Source organism: Chroicocephalus ridibundus, chromosome Z (genome assembly GCF_963924245.1).
Source record: "Chroicocephalus ridibundus chromosome Z, bChrRid1.1, whole genome shotgun sequence".
Classification (NCBI taxonomy): domain Eukaryota; kingdom Metazoa; phylum Chordata; class Aves; order Charadriiformes; family Laridae; genus Chroicocephalus; species Chroicocephalus ridibundus.
This window is the reverse complement of record NC_086316.1, coordinates 33,355,742-33,372,123: the sequence shown is the minus strand read 5'-3', so window position 1 is coordinate 33,372,123 and position 16,382 is coordinate 33,355,742. Positions and strand designations below refer to the sequence as shown.

Sequence of the window (16,382 nt, the reverse complement as noted above, 5' to 3'; positions counted from 1 at the left end):
CTGGGGCAGCAATCAGGATGGCCCTCATTTACCCTCCTGTTCTTAGTAGCCTGTGACACATGTTTTAGTTTTCAGACTTTATTAGACTTACTAGAATAAACAAGAAACCAAATTTGAACTAAGATAAAGGCTACTATGGGAGAGAAGAAAAAATTAACTTTTTTTGCAGCAACTACAAAACACTAATTCTTCCACTGTAGAAAGAAGTCTGTCTGCAGATAAAGGAAATAACTTCACAGTTCACAGATAAGCAATGGTAAGTAGGAAGGAGAGAGCCTACTTAATGAGATGACAGACTCCAACATGAGGAGTGCTTAAGTTAAACACCATTGCATCAGATAACTTTAAACAAAGTCCTATAAAGGCATGATATAACATTTTGCTTAAGAAAAACATGATGTGAGTTACCTGTTTTAATTTCCAACCCCTCACAACTCTCAAAGGAAAAATTCGATACCATCTCAACTAAGCAAGCCAGAATTCAAAATATACAGGTAATCTGTCAGAGCCCTGGTCGTGGCTCATGTTGGGCACCAATAAATCTGTCGTGGTTTGAGGAGAAAAGACAGAATGAGAGGAAGAAAGAACTTACAGGTTGAAAAAGAAACTAAACTAATGAAATATTAATAAAACAATAAAAAGAAAATATAATAATATTATCAAGAAAATGACGAAAAATATATACAATATATATAAAACCAGTATTGAGCTCCCACGACAACGATCACATCACCAGCACACACTGGGAACAACCCAGACTGGACTCGGTGATGGATGGGAATGGATTCCAGAACTGCATTCAGGAACACACGGATCAGGACCAAAGGCAGACAAACAGAGTCCTCCTTGGACGCCAGCCATTGGTGAAAGAGCCTGACCCCTTTGATGCCTCAGCTCTTACACTGAGCAAGGGGCAGATGGGATGGAATATCCTATTGGTCAGCTTTGGGTCACCTGTCCTGTCCGCTCCTCCCCACAGATGAAACCCCTCTACACTTTTCCAACTCTGACCCTCCAATGGGACACATAACAAAGTTAGCTGACCTTGGTTGCTATAGCAGTAAGTATAAGCAAGAGCCTCTCTGCATACCATTCCTTGGTATTCACTATTAACAACAGGCCTTATCGCTCTGGAAGCAGACAATGTCTGAAGAATACGCCATTAATTTCAGAACTGGAAGAGGCTTAACTGAAAAATAAAGTTACTGAAAAGGAAATTGGTTCTGTTTTACCTCAAACCAGGATACGGGTGAGGAAAATGCATGACAAGGAAGAGACATTTTAGTTTGTCCAGAATGTCTGCTTCTCATGTTGAAGAGTTTTGCAAAGGCAGTCAAGTATGCAACGGTAGAAGAGGTATTCTCACATCCCTCATGGTTATCAGCTGTAGTCACAACACAAGTTTGTAAAGGCAGAGAATGATCATGACAAAAAGAGATATGTCCTATGGTGGATGCAAACCAAGAATTAACACTTCAGCTTGGTTAAAGCATAAATATTTTAAGAATACATAAGCCCAGTGCTGGGACTCTCAGCAGAATACAGAATGTTAAATACTAAGCATGTTAAATGCTAAAGAACCTGAGACTACCTTAGGTCCTGCGTAACCCTAAGTATTGCTCACATTAACTCATGTTTTACCATTTCAGTGAACTGTATACACATGACAGACTTATCAAGGAATGTATATTACAGAACCAAGGGCCACCAAAGAATACTGGGAAACTATAGGTGGAAAGTGTTTCTCTTTCAGTATTGGTTAAATACTATCTAGAAAATAAGTACTGAAGTAACTGATTCTCACTAGCATAATTATCTACTGTCCTTTCACTCCCCAACCCAATGATCAAATTCACTTAGATAACACAAGCAAACAAAAAGGCAGCTGTAAGAAGACAGAGGGTCTCCCACAAAACCAAGATTTGTCTATGTTAGAGCAGAGCATAAACAAAAGTCTGACAGTCTCACATGCTCTGTCAACAGAGGGGATGTGCACAAGTCACCTAAATATAAACCCTTATTCCATCAGACTAGTCCAAAACATCTCTGAGGGACTGATCTCCTCATGATGAACCTCAGGACTTAACATACACTCTCTGACGATCCTTTGTCAATTAATCACAGCCCATAGAAGCACTGGATCCCTACTTCAGCTGGAGAAGGCCTGTGGCTTGTTGATCTAATTTGGATATTACAATACTCCCACCCATTAACACCTACACACCAAAACCAGGTGAAACAATTACATTCACAAGCTACTCAATTCTTGTAAATATCCACATGTGACTTTCTGTAATTAATACAACTAAGATGTAAAAGTAATGAGCTTTTCTGACTAATATTTAGTAAGTTCCACAAGATATGAACTTGCATTCCTGATAGAGACTCAAACACTACCACAAAGTACTCATGCCAGATAAGGTTTGAAGCAGTTAGAGGATTCCACAACAGTACCTTATGTTCCACACAAATTTAAGGCATAAATGATCCTGCCATGGGGCTCTATGCAGGACTCAAGAGCCTCAAGTTCCGTCTTAGTAATACTTTCCCGTTTTTGTCAAAAAATGGATTCTAACTAAAGTGCCAAGAGTACAGTTCAGCCATAGAACACTAAACAGAAATTCAGAAGTAGCATAACAACTCCAAGAATAAGATAGATGCAAGACTTATTTTGGGCAGTCACCATAATCAACAAATAACTGTAGAGAAGAGCATGCGAACTGAACAGTCTTTTCAGACACTAAGTGCTCGCTGTCCTATATTTCAGAAGCTGCCAGCTGAGTTCTGCAGATGCAGTTGTGTGTGCAGTTACTGGTTTATTCCTTGCACACTACACTTACTATGGAACTAAAGCAAATCACACAAAGCAAAAAGCCACACACACCTGTTAGGTAAGGGAAATAAAAATAAGGTGCAGGCACAGCATAAGCCATTCCATATTAAAAAGTAAATTTTAGACAGTCCTAATCCACCATTAGAAAGGGGAAAACAGCACAAGATGAAATTCAAACAGGTAATTAAACTTCCAGTGGTAAGGAAGAAACCGCTTGCAAGAAGGAAGAAGAAACTTCTTCACACATAACTGACTGAGGCACAAAAATCCAGAACATCACATGGAGACAAGAGCACAAAAAAGTGAAGTGCAGGAGTACTTGAGAAGCATGTAGTATATAAATCAAAATATAGTATCAGAGTAATATCTAATACAGGAACATAGGCAAGGGAAAGTAGGGCTTATAACTTCATCAGAGGCAGAGAAAAATTTAAGTGTTATCTGTCACAAAGGAAGAAATTTTTCCACTGCAAGACTTAAATACAAGCAAAATTGGCAGAATTTAAGACAAGGAATTAAGTACCTTTGAGTTTATAAATAGCAGAGCTGTCAAAGGCAAGGAATCTGCAGAATATTTCTATGTTTTATCACACAGTACACTTCATTTAAAAAGATACCACAAAAGGAACAGAAGTAGGACTGAAGAGGAGGGGAGAGAAAGATCAGTTCCACAGAAGGGAGCAGGTACAAAGAGGCCTGCAAGACAACACATGTCAAAAAGATAAAATGGAGAGCAGTTGCTTAAAAGCTGTAGCTCATCATGTTACTTCATACATAGAATTCCTACAGTTCTGCTAAGCTGCTAGCAAGTCACTGCTTTTCATCATGCAACAGTTCATTCCCCTTATACACCTCCCTGTCTTCTCTTGAGTCAGTGTGTTTTCCCCAGGGTGAAAAGTTTGATGCTACTGTCCCAATTGCTTCTGTAGAAAGCTTAAGGACAAACCAACGCTGCACAGCTTTTGCAACCTTTAAAAAGTAGTCCTGGCTTTTCTAAGCCATGCACAGGAAGTTTAAACAAATGTTTAAGTGCAAACATCTAAAAATCACTTGAAGTGGCTATGGAGGTGCAAAACCTATAGATCATTACACACATTTTAGAGCAGCACCACACACAAATTACATGCAGTGACAGAAAAAAAAGTTGCAAGCAATAGACCTCACAAGCCATAGTGCAGTATCCCAATTAAAGGGCCACAAACCCTAGTGAGAGACAAGGTTCAGTATTCCTTAGGAAGTTCTAGTTCAGGCATGGTATTCAGTGGTGACTTACTTGCTCTTCCTAGAACTAAGAAAAAAACTTTTACACTGCATAAAGTTTTGTTAGGAATGTATGAATCATACAGACTGATAAATACGGATCATATAGAGGTACCGGAAACGTTTAGAATGGGACTGAAAATCTGATTAGACAAAAATAATCACACACTAGGTATCTGAGAACACATACACCAGAACAGCAATATTCTTCCAAGTAACACAGGGAAAACTAGACAAACAGTGCAGACCCTCTCACTTTGTCTTGAGAGCACAGAACTCCACCTGAAAACTGAACTGGAGAGCAGAGCTTATACACTATTTCCCTGCATTTTTTCTTCTCACCTCCATTCTCTTTATTTCTATCTTTCACCACTCCACCTTTTTTTCTTCCTCTCTTATTCACGGAGGCTCTACCTATTAATTCATTTCATTCATTCTGAACCATGACAGTCTTATTCCATACCTCTCCACCCTACTCCAGACCCCACCTGCTGATGTCTCCCAAGCTTTCAGTATCTAAAATACAGCAGGGAAAGCAATACTTATAGACAGGCTTTTGCCCCCAGCATTCTCATTTCTAGTATATGATTGCTAAAGTAACTTTTCTATTAATATCAATCTCTCTAATACCATCTATTAGAGCTCATACTTGGAAAAGTATGCTGAATTTGATAATTTCTGGAGTAAGCTCCTGACCCTTCATTTAGAACTCTTACCAGCACAGTTTTAATTTTTTTTTTTTTTTTTTTTTTTACTCACTTGGCCACAGACTGGATAACTTTAGAAGATGTATCCTTAATATTAGTGAAAAATCGCTCTGTTCCACCCCTCAGAATATCAAAGAACCCTCCATAAGTCTGGTCACATTCCGCAACGGTCAGGCCTAGAGTAGTTAAATAAAAATAATTGTACTTTAAGTCATATCCTGCAATGGGCTCCATACTAAAGCAAGTTGCCTACAAAGCTGGAAGTGAATGCATATACAAGCTATGCCTTGCTGTAAGGCTCACAGTTCTAAAGTTCTCCTTAACTATGACCTATTCAAAAAAATAGTACTACTTGTGGTCATGAGGTACTAGTAAACTACATAACACATTGTTTAATTGACCGTTTGCATTTAAGAGAAAACAAGGTAAAAAATTTCTGGAAGTAAAGCATTTATTCCATATTGCCAGTGCAGCTAAACACTGACTCTCTTTACTATCAGTCACTTTAAGTGCAGCTTATCATTAGCAAATCTACTTAAGCACCCCCAGTAGAGACATTTTAATGCAGGGCTTCAAAAGCAGCTGGCATAATTAAGTTACTTGTTAAGCACAAGATCCCTATTAATATGATTGTATACAAGAAACAGTGCTTTTTCTTGCACAAAACTAATGGCCAAACAGCCTTTTGATTATAATCCTATTAGGAAGATGGGTTCTTCCACAGAAATTGATACACAGATAACATTACTGCAATAAATATTACTCCATTTTAAAAGTTTCCCTGGAACATTAATATCCTTTTTCTCATTGGCAATTCATCACAAGTAATACGAAACAAGAAATATCAAGCTGGAAGGAAAACTGAATATAGTATGAAATATTCCCTTGGTATCTTCTACATTAATTGAAATGTTCCATATTCACATATGATATATGATAAGACGGATGCAGAAATTGCCTTTTAATAAGAAATGAGATGCAAATAAGCCTATCAAACTTCTCATTTTCTTTACTATATTAAGTACAACTATTTTCAGCTGAATGAACTCTGGACTATCTATTTTTACAGAATGGGTATGTCAGCTTTAAATTGTGTCATTTTAGAGACGTTTATGTTTGACTCTATTTAGTACTGCTAGTCCAACTACTGTTTTTCCTCAGATGGAACCACAACTCATCCTCATCACCAGTGATGTTCCAAGGTGCAACCATATCCTTAAGTCCTTCCTGCACAATCCTCCCATGATAAGCTGGGCTCATGGCAGTACCAGCTATGGCTGCTTATGAAAGTACTGACTGGACAGCCAATAAACTGAGTTTAGGTGGTGCTTTTTCCCTTTGAGGCTGTCAGACATGAGTCTTTTGGAAGTGACAAAAGTAAACAGCTTTAGACTACGATCACTCTGTCAGATGCACTTCAAACTATGACAGGGGTCAAAAGCCTTTTTTGGAGGGGAGAGGCAAGGAGGCAGAGGTGGACCGCAGAGATTTATGGAAGTATTTCTTCCTCATACAGGCCTTTTGCAGGCTAAAATAAACATGTCAGGTCAGTGACTCCTTAGCATTAATGAATTACTGTGGTCCATAGCCAAAATCCCTGCAATTGCTTCTGTGTTTCTTTATTGGGCTACTTCAACCATTAGACACCAACAAGCCCACTTGAGCATAAAGTTACACCAAAAGTCAAAGAATGGCTGCTATCTTTTAAGCTGTAACACATCTGTTGTTAAGTAGCTGTTCTTGGAAAGCAAAGGCAACTGTTACTTCCTTACACCAAAGATCCAATATTGTCCCCAAACTCAGGATATATACTAACTTCAGTACCTTCGGCCACAGAGTAACAAGGTTTCAGTTAAAATACAGCACCTCTGAGAAGATTTTTAAGTTTAAACTCCTCTTAAATTATCCTCTTCACAGAAGACATTTTCAAATATCATTGCCTCATTGAATGGGAAAGTTTTGGGTTTAAAATAAGCCATTTTTATTCATTTGTCATAACCTGAAGAATATTTTCACTACAGCTCTTAAGAACGTTATTGCCTATTGTATCTGCCACTGTCATCGAGTTTTAGTTCATTTATTTCAACTCTCTCTCCTCTACAGGTCAATAATGCATTTTAGTTTCAATTATTTTACATAGAAAAAAGAATTTTATTTTGCCAAGCAATGAACTTGAGAAATTTGTTTGAATGTACCAACATACAAGCAAACCCTGGAAAAAATAAAACAAGGTTAGAAACAGCGATAGAAACATAAAATAGCTAGTACTTGTACAAAATGTCTAAAACCCCCAAAGGTTTTTTTTTTTCCCCCCCATATAAAAGACATGCAATTGGTTTTACACTAAGATGATGCCTCTTTCTGCGCTTACCTGCATTGTACATATTGTTCAGCTGTCCTGCAGGCTTGGAGCTCTGTGAAACAGAGGTCACTGATGTCCGAGGCTGAGGATTGTTTCCATAGCCTCCATTTTGTTCCAGGAGCTGAGGAGATTAATATTCACTGTGAGTATTTTCTTGCCAATTTAGCCAACTTGTTATGCTTTGTAAATTACTTTTACTTGGTGAGAATAAGCAAACTGAACCTTCAGGAGAAAGCCAGGAAGTTAAGATATACTAACTGATTCATCACAAACTGCACAAATTAAGCATCAGAGAACATCTAAGCGCGTTTCAGGTTAGTGTAGGCAGAGCCTTCATATATTAGATTTTTCTGTGCAAGTAAAATGCAGCATGTCAAACAGCACTTGCATACTAAAGAATGACCCAAGATCATGAGAAGCTTTTCAACATGCAGTAAGAACTACAACCAGCTTCCTTTAATGTCATGCAAGCTCTGTGCTTTAAAAGACATATTTTCAAAGATCCTACAAGTGATACAGATCAATTCAACGGAATTTCAAAACAAGTTACTGTGTAACTTTCAAAAGACTAAGGAACAGGGGACCTGCTCTGACATGTTACTGTACTCACACCCACTGGATAAGGGAGGAATCTTATTGATTAGGTCTCCTTCCTCTCCTTATGAGGCAACTTACCTCTGTGATGGGGGATTTAGGATTCACATTCCTAGCTGCTGCTATCTCCTGCAGTTGATTCACAAGTTCAGTGATTGACAATCTCTCCTCTGGGTTCACCTTCAACGCGGAGCCTTAAAAAGGAGATTCAGACAATATAGCAGAAACCCTTTGGAGCTTTTCTCCCAGAGATTAGTAATACCTTCAGTGCACTCCAATCCAATAAGCAATCAAATATGTGAACAGACTGGAGCAACTGCTAAATCCACATCCAAACACAACTATCATAACAGGTATCCAAGAAAAACACCATTTAGTGTTAAGAATAATTCAGCAAATATACTCTAGGATCAGTTAATGAATAACCTCAGAAGTAACTTTATACATAATACTGTTGGAGTTGGAGGCATATTTCTGGCACTGGAATTAAAGTTTCTAGTAATCTATTTGAAATTTAAAGAAAATAGGATTTCTAAAGCAAATCCAGAGAAACCAAATCAAAACAGTAGTTGTTCCTATGGAGCAATTCAGATCCTAAGCAAGACAGGCAGTAGCACTAAAAAAACCCAAAAGTTTCATTTGAAATTTTTAAGTTCCTTGATGATGGATTACAATTTTTAATAAAACAATAAACTGTTGCAGTTAACCTTATTCACCATCACATATCAATAACATTAAACTATCAGTAATACAACACTGTCAATAATAAGGTGTACCCATAAAGACACCAAATTAAATTTAACATTGAAAACTTACGAATGAGATCATGAAACACTGAATAGCGGGTGTCATTTTGTGGGATGACGTATTTCCCATTGACTATGCGAAGTTTTGCTCCATCTTCAAATGGATGTTGCCTAAAGCACAGCAAGTACAGGATACAGCCCAGTGCCTACACAGAGATAGAGGCAGAAATATTTAATAGATTCATGGAATCATTTAGGCTGGAAGAAACCTTAAGATCATGTGTTAACCCAGCCATTAACTGCCAAGTCCACTGCTAAACCATGTCCCTAGGTGCCAAGTCTATGCATCTTCTAAACAGCTCCAGGGATGGTGACTCCACCTCTTCTCTGGACAGCCTGTTCCAATGCTTGATAATACTTTCAGTGAAGAAATTTTTCCTAATATCCAATGTAAATATCCCCTAGTGCAACCTGATGCCATTTCCTCTCATCTTATCGCTTGTTGCTTTGGAGAAGACGTTGACACCCACATTGCTACAACCTCCTTTCAGGTAATTGTAGAAAGTGATAAGGTCTCCCCTCAGCCTCCTTTCCCTCAGACTAAACAACCCCAGTTCCCTCAGCCACTACTCATCACATTTGTGCTTCACCAGCTTCGTTGCTCTTCTTTGGACATGCTGCAGCACCTCAATGCCTTTCTTGTAGCGAGGGACCCAAAACTGAACACAGTATTCAAGGTGTAGCCTCACCAGTGCTGAGTACAGGGGGATAATCACTTCCCTAGTCCTGCTGGCCACACTATTTCTCATACAAGACAGGACACTCTTGGCCTTCTTAGCCACTTGGGCACACTGCTGGCTCGTATTTAATCATCTGCCAACCAATATTCCCAGGTCCTTTTCCAGCAGGCAGCTTTCCAGCCACTCTTCCACAAGTCTTCAGCATTGCATGGGGTTGTTCTGACCCAAGTGCAGGACCTGGCACTTGGCCTTGTTGTACCTCATACAATTGGTCTCAGCCCATTGATCCAGCCTGTCCAGATCCCTCTGTAGAGCCTTTCACCACCTGTGACCAGCCGCCGACTGGATTTAACTCTATTCACCACAACTCTTTGGGCCTGGCCATCCAGACAGTTTTTTACCCAGCAATCAGTACACAGATGTCATGGGGTGTCACAGCAGGCAGAACACTAGCAGTGGCAGCTGGTGACACTGCCAGCCCAGGATGGCTATAAAAAGGGCTGTGCCAGCAGATGAGCAGTCAGGTGAGCAGTGGAAGGGAGGGGAGGGCCTGGAGGCAGGGGCTGCCCACAGTGATTGAGAGCAGCTGCTTTGTAATACAGTTGGACATCTGGACAGTGAAACACACAGACCACAGCACACTCCTGTCGTCTTCCTCCTCTGCCACTGAGCTGGAGAGCTGACAACAGTCTACAGGACAGATTACACTAACCCCTAACCCATGGTGGTCTTACAGGGAGATAGAATCTCCCTAAAGCCAGGGGCAAAAGGAGCTCTGTGCCTTTTTTCACTGGGTTCCCTAGGACTGAGCTCCTGGCACTAGCGCTAGTGATGTAGTGGCCACTGGTGGTGCCCAGCATTTTTCACCCAGGATGGGTGTCTCCTGGCCAACCTGGAGGCATGGAATGGACAACCTTGGTATGAGGCTGGGAGAGGCCCAGGCAGGGAGGCAGGAGCTGCCCATGCCAGTGGAGAGTGGCCTCTTCAATTTGTGGTTCTCCTGTCTTTGACTGCTGCAGCCCCAGACAGGGACACGAGCAGATCATGGCACACTTCTGTCCTGTTCCTCCTCGTCCACTCAGCAAAGGAGTGTTGCAAAGATATTGACCCAAGGATAATGAAACACCTTATCCTGTATTTCTACACCTTATCTTGTACCCTGTGATAGATAGTGTCATGGTCCTACAAGAAGCTAGAAGGTCCCCACAGCCAAGGACAAAAGGAGCACTGTAGCACGCACCTTCTTTGTGTTAAACTTATCACAGAGTGACAAAAGCTTATAAATCTTTTAATTCATTAACCCATTGGATGGTTGTTCTTATGTGTGCTGTCTTTAATTCAGGCAACGATATTTGAAGCAGAATTTTAGACTGTGAAATTGATTAAGCTTCCTAATACTGCCTGCAAATCACAGGTTTCAATCATCAACTGCTGACTCATGCAACTCTATATACAGTCCCAGTGCTTCAAATCCTTTAGAAATAATAGTCTTGATGTTTCTCTGAGGACAGAATACTTAGTGAAACATTCATTTGTTCAGTGTGTCAATTAGAGAGCTCAAAAGAGCTATGCTGCTGCTAAATAGGTTTCTGGGATTTTCCTCCTTTCATGGAAGTTCTCAGTTTCAGGGATTCTCCTACCTGTCTTTTTAAATATCATTACAATAAATCCATTTCATGAATTTCACAGTATAAAAAAATCAGTAGTCTTGCGATGTTAAACATGTTCAAGACCACAATTTTTCTTACAAAAAGGCTCAGAAGTTTTATTTCTTAACTTCATCCTGTGCTTCAAGAAGACTCATTTTATTTGTGGGACAGAATATGGTCTTTTGTATTTCTAACTCACATACATTCTGTTATGCAATGCATCAGCTAGGTAAGCATTAAAGTGTTAATCAACTTGTTTAAATGACAGTAGGGGGACACAACATCACTTCTAAAATGCTTGTTTTGATAAAGATTTGAAGAAAATGAGCCTGAAATGATTGTCCCTTTATTTCCTACAATCAGAAGGCTATTCAATTCTTATAACAAATACAATTTAAGATCATTTTCAGACAGGTTAATTTAAGCCTCAAAAATCACGAAACTGGGACTACCTCATCCTGGGAACTTTCGAATTCCTTGGTGTGCCCAAACTTGAGACATGTGCAATCTGACAGGGGGAGCAACCACCAAAGCCAGAAGTCAGGTTTGAATTCTAATCTCTGAATAGTCCAGGTGTTATGGATTAGTTAGGATAATTTCATTTGTTACTTAAGTAAACATAAATTGATACACATATTTTCAAGTAAATTGACATGAAATATATTGGCAGAGTTGCACTATTGTAATAGAACCATGTTCCACTTGGCCTATAAAAGTTTGATAAGAAAGCATTCAATACATCCAAGAAAATGCCTGGACAACATACTGGAAAATTTTTCCTCAAAATTCTGAACCCCAGCTTAGTCAATAAGCATATGGGCTTTTATAGCCTCCACAAACAAAACAAGCCAGTGAAGACGTTTGCTAAGAAATCTGCTCACTGTCTCCAGTCCTCTGTGTGCGCTGTCTCCAACTGTCCCTGGTTATTAATTTATTCCCAGGAACTTTCAAAGATTTGCATGTTGTTAAAGCGTCAAGGGTTTGAAATTTAGTTACTCAAAACACTGAGTCTCTCAATCCAGGGCCAGAAATAAACTGCATATATTAATTCTGTATAATTGCATAGCAAGTACATTTTTGTCAGTCTGTTGATAAGAAGCTCTCTGTAATGTATACACTGAAGTGTCATATAGTCCACATTAATTAATCCAGCAGAGGAGTACAGGAAATACCACCTACTCTTCCACCTACTCTGTAAAATGTCTGTTTACAAAGAAGGTAGAATGTAATTTAGTTGGCGGAATGAAACCACTCCTTGTGCAGTCCGAGACACCATGCACATAAGACAACAGCGTCCCCAGCCACACGGGGGAGAAAAGCACAAAGGCAATCAGCTGAACACATAGGAAATGAAGAGAGCACTTAGATTTGATCTTTGCTTTAATTGCTAGAGAATGTTTATCATTCCCTCTGCTTTATGTATAACTTAATGTTTATAGCAGTGATAGATTTTTGAATATTTTAAACATCAATTCTGATTCAAAGTTACAAAAAATAACCAGGAATAACTTTTTGACTTGCTGGTGTGCCTTTACCAGCAGCTAATTTAACACTTCCTTAATGGGACAATGAAGTTTTTGGGGCACTGTGGTAGTGGTTGGGGGCAGAGATTGTTTGAAACAAGTCACAGTAGTGTTATTTTTCCACTGACCTGCTTCAGGAAACAATCAGCACACTTAAAATGATTAAAAGTTCCACAGTATAGCTACAGGATGACACACAGGTATTACACAAGTACCTTCTGAATAGAATTAAACTATATGAAATCTGAAGAGATCCTTCAGCTCACACAGAATTAAAGCCTGCAAGATGTCTTGCACTGACTACAAGAATTTTTTACCAGATATTGGTATGGAGAACTCAACTTTGAAATTTTGCTCCTTAATGTACTCCAAAGCCCAATCTGATTTTTTCATAAATTTCTAAGAGTGGGAGTGTATGAAGGGCCTTTCAAGCCAAAACATAATCAATGGAGAAAAATCTTAATGATAAGGTAAAGCCTGTAATTTCAGTGGAACTGAGTTGGATTTCAGTTCAGGAAATCACATTGATTTAGAAAAAATGGAACTGAAGGTGTTTGGGTTTAGTATTTATTTTCTGAAGACCTCTAGATTTAGGTAGGAAATGTACAGAAAACAGTTGGCCAAGCTTAAGAACCTCTGATCTTAACAATCAGTATCTAATCACTTTCCCATTGTGGAGTCTATGTGGTTGACAACTAAGGCTTCATCTATGCTGCTTTGCTAAGAAAGACATTTCTATCTCCTCTATGCTTTTAAGTTCACACAGTGACAAGCACACAGACAGCAACCACAAGTGTTACTCACCCTACCTGCTTTCTTTGGAAAACTGTTTCATTTATCCTAACCACAAATGACAAGATCAGTTATGCTTCCTGAGACAATGCCATATTTTATCGCCAAATACTTTGCACATTTGCACTGAACCCAGAGTGTGAAGGAAAAAAACACAGAACATGTTCCAATGAAGGCATGGTAAATGGAACAGATCTTTCAAAGACACAGCAGGAGACAACCACCATGTTAGTACTTACAGATACAGAGTTATTCTAAACAAAAAGTAAATTCCAACTACGCTTCTGAGTGAGGCTTTTGTTAAGTGCATTTCTAGCTTTGCGTTTAACTGGATATAATCTTGGCTCACACACTGCCAAGTATTTAATGCATGTGAGCTGACCAAATGGTCAGAAAAATGTATTTTTCTAGGTGTTTCTTCACATGCCAGAAGAAAATTGCCAACAGCTGTAGAAGTTGAATAAGAGTTTCTGCAGTATCTTCTAGCTAATCTAAGAAGTTGAATGAAGTTCTGAGATTGCAGATAAAAACTTTTAAAGCACCGGTATTACATTTTCTCAATTTGTCTTTTGGCACACTGCCAATACAGATAACTACTTGACACCTGCCTCTGTAAAAAACATCCAATAAACTAAGTCCCTAAGCACAAAGTCACTGGTCTCAGTACTGTAACAGTATTACACAACTGAAAAAGGTACAACTGAGGATTTAATACTTACATTTAATTCTGGCTACAGATCTTTTATTGAATGTTAACAGTTTATCACCGTTTCTATACAAAGCATGAATGATCTCTGCGTCATTCTCATCCTTTCTACCTGTCAGCATTTACCTAGATGCAATACCTAGACATAGCCATTTTGAACAACTCAGCAATAAGCTGTCCCAGCATTACATGAATGGCAAAAATTTGAATTAAGGACTCTTAAGTATTCTGGCTCTACAGTGGCAAGCTCCAACGAGGCAATAGTGCTACTGAATGTCAAAGAAGTTCGGCATTGCCTCTCACAGTGGAAGTCAAACTACATCTCAGTGAAAACCTCAAATACTTCATCTCATTCTTTAAATATTTAGATACCCTATTCATACTATTTAAGTTTATTTTGACATACAACAATCTATTTTATGTTTATTTTGGTGGACTTATTTAATCAACGAATTAACACGAAGACTGCAAAATCAGTTTCACTATGACATAAGCAGCTATGATACAGCAACAGAAGAATTTCTTACCCAAATGTCCTGTTTTTCACCAATTGGAAAATTTGAATACAGGTCTATCATTTCTGGTGTCCTGTACATTGGTGTTGTATTCCTTGTGATCTGCAGAAGATAGAATTGCTTGAAACAGAAACTTGAATAATAAACTCTAACAGCATTCAACCAAGGAAAAAGCTCTCAATGTAAAATGGACAGCATTCTTACTTTGAAAATTAAATTCAGAAATACTTGGCAAGGCAGAAGCCATCAATTGAATCCTACAATAGTCACGACAGCTTTGATGTAAGGCCAGGTAAAGATGGTAGTACTCAAATAAATAACACTGATATTCAAAAGTCCTTCCAAACTGCAAAGCACGTAAAGTAAAATGGCTGTTCTACATCAGGCAAAAAGGGATATGGACACAAATACAGAAAATCAACAATGAACCAGGAAGTGAATTCAAGCTTCAGTGTGTATTTCTCACTTCCTTGTCACACATAATGACAGTGCAGACACTTGCAAAGGGTTAAGCTATGTTCCCAAGGATCCCTGAAGAGACCTTTTCCATCATCTTTCTGCAGACTATACAAGACAGTGGTACAACATAATTTTTCTTCACAGAAACCAACGGGTTGCTCTCCAAGGATGCTGGATTTCAAAGCAGGGAGAGCAGTATCAGAAGTTGCACACTTGAATTTTAAGTGTCACTGTATTTCTCCATACTTAAAAATATGAATCCAATTTATGTATTTCATTAGATTTACCAGCATTACTCTCACTCTAAGCGAAAAACAAACGCACTTTGCAAAAACACACTGTGTGCTTGTAGTCCCACGGGCACTGCAATACTGCCTATTCAAATTCTGCTGAGTAAACTTGCTGCTTCTTCATATCTCATTCAACTGAGAAAAACAGATGAGAAGGTGGGAATCACGTTGGCATAACGAATTTTTGACTTCATGTTAAGAGCACAATTAGAAGAAGCTCTAGTAATCACTTCTGTTTTCACAGCAGATTGCAGAATGGACACTGCTCAAGTTGAAGCAGTGTTTGTGTATATATGCAGCTACAGAACACAAACTATGATTGTAAGGGCAGACTGTGTTTGAACTCCGGCAACACAAATACAAACCCAAAGCTTTATGAACAACACTACAACTGAAACAGTCTTCAGTTTTCTTAAAAGTCTCATGAATCAATATCAGATTAATGGTAACAGTTAAATGAATCCGCTTTTGATATTAAGATTAATCACATCAAAATAGTCTCACCTCCTCTTCAACCACTGCTCTCTTTTGTGCGGACCAGTTGTAGTCAGGATAGTAAGCTATAGTTGTAGCACTACCGAAGTCACAAAGTTTAATCGTCCCCTGGTTACTAATAAGCAAGTTTTCCACCTTCAAAAAGAGGTAGAATAATAAATTAAAGATGTATTTTTTTCCAGACACTAACACACATGCTTTTAAACATTAACTCATTTACAGATACACATAAAAAAATACTAACTTTAGCTCAGAATGTTGTTTACAGGAGCACAAATATTTCAGACAGTACTGTAGATGTATATGGTAACAATACAGCCAATTTCTTAAAAGGAAGCACCAAAAATACTATGAGCAGGAAAAACTCAAATTCCAGGGGGGAAAAAAAATAATTTCATTAGTGCCTAAGTGGCCGGTTTTTCAGAGGGCCACTTGCAGAAGCAGTATCTTGGAACCTAAATGTTTTCATGCATACAACCAAATACTGTTAGCTCAGTTGCAGTGGAGCAGAGGTTAGCACTCCTGTAGACACAAAACAGGAAGGTTACTAGTAAAGAAGCAGGCAGCTGGGAACACCCAGAAAGAGGCAACCATGACCCTGTGCAGAGAGAGAAATCAGCTATTTGAGGACCATGTGCTGCCTGAATAGTTCATCATCATCATCCCTCCCTTTTTCTACTCCATAAAATCCAACTTTCCTGGATTGCTAAG

At 38.8% G+C, this 16,382-nt stretch overlaps 1 protein-coding gene across 2 annotated transcripts in view; it reads right to left on the bottom strand.

Annotated features, from left to right (window-relative positions):
* The window catches only part of GAK (cyclin G associated kinase), a 77,048-nt gene that overhangs the window by 41,296 nt on the left and 19,370 nt on the right, over positions 1–16,382 (bottom strand). For both annotated transcript variants that reach the window (XM_063319694.1, XM_063319695.1), the window contains exons 6-11: positions 15,681–15,806; positions 14,440–14,529; positions 8,573–8,708; positions 7,838–7,950; positions 7,172–7,283; positions 4,853–4,976 (exon numbers count right to left, since the gene is read on the bottom strand). In XM_063319694.1, coding sequence (XP_063175764.1) covers positions 4,853–4,976; positions 7,172–7,283; positions 7,838–7,950; positions 8,573–8,708; positions 14,440–14,529; positions 15,681–15,806 — 701 coding nt within the window. The remainder of the gene's footprint in view (positions 1–4,852; positions 4,977–7,171; positions 7,284–7,837; positions 7,951–8,572; positions 8,709–14,439; positions 14,530–15,680; positions 15,807–16,382) is intronic.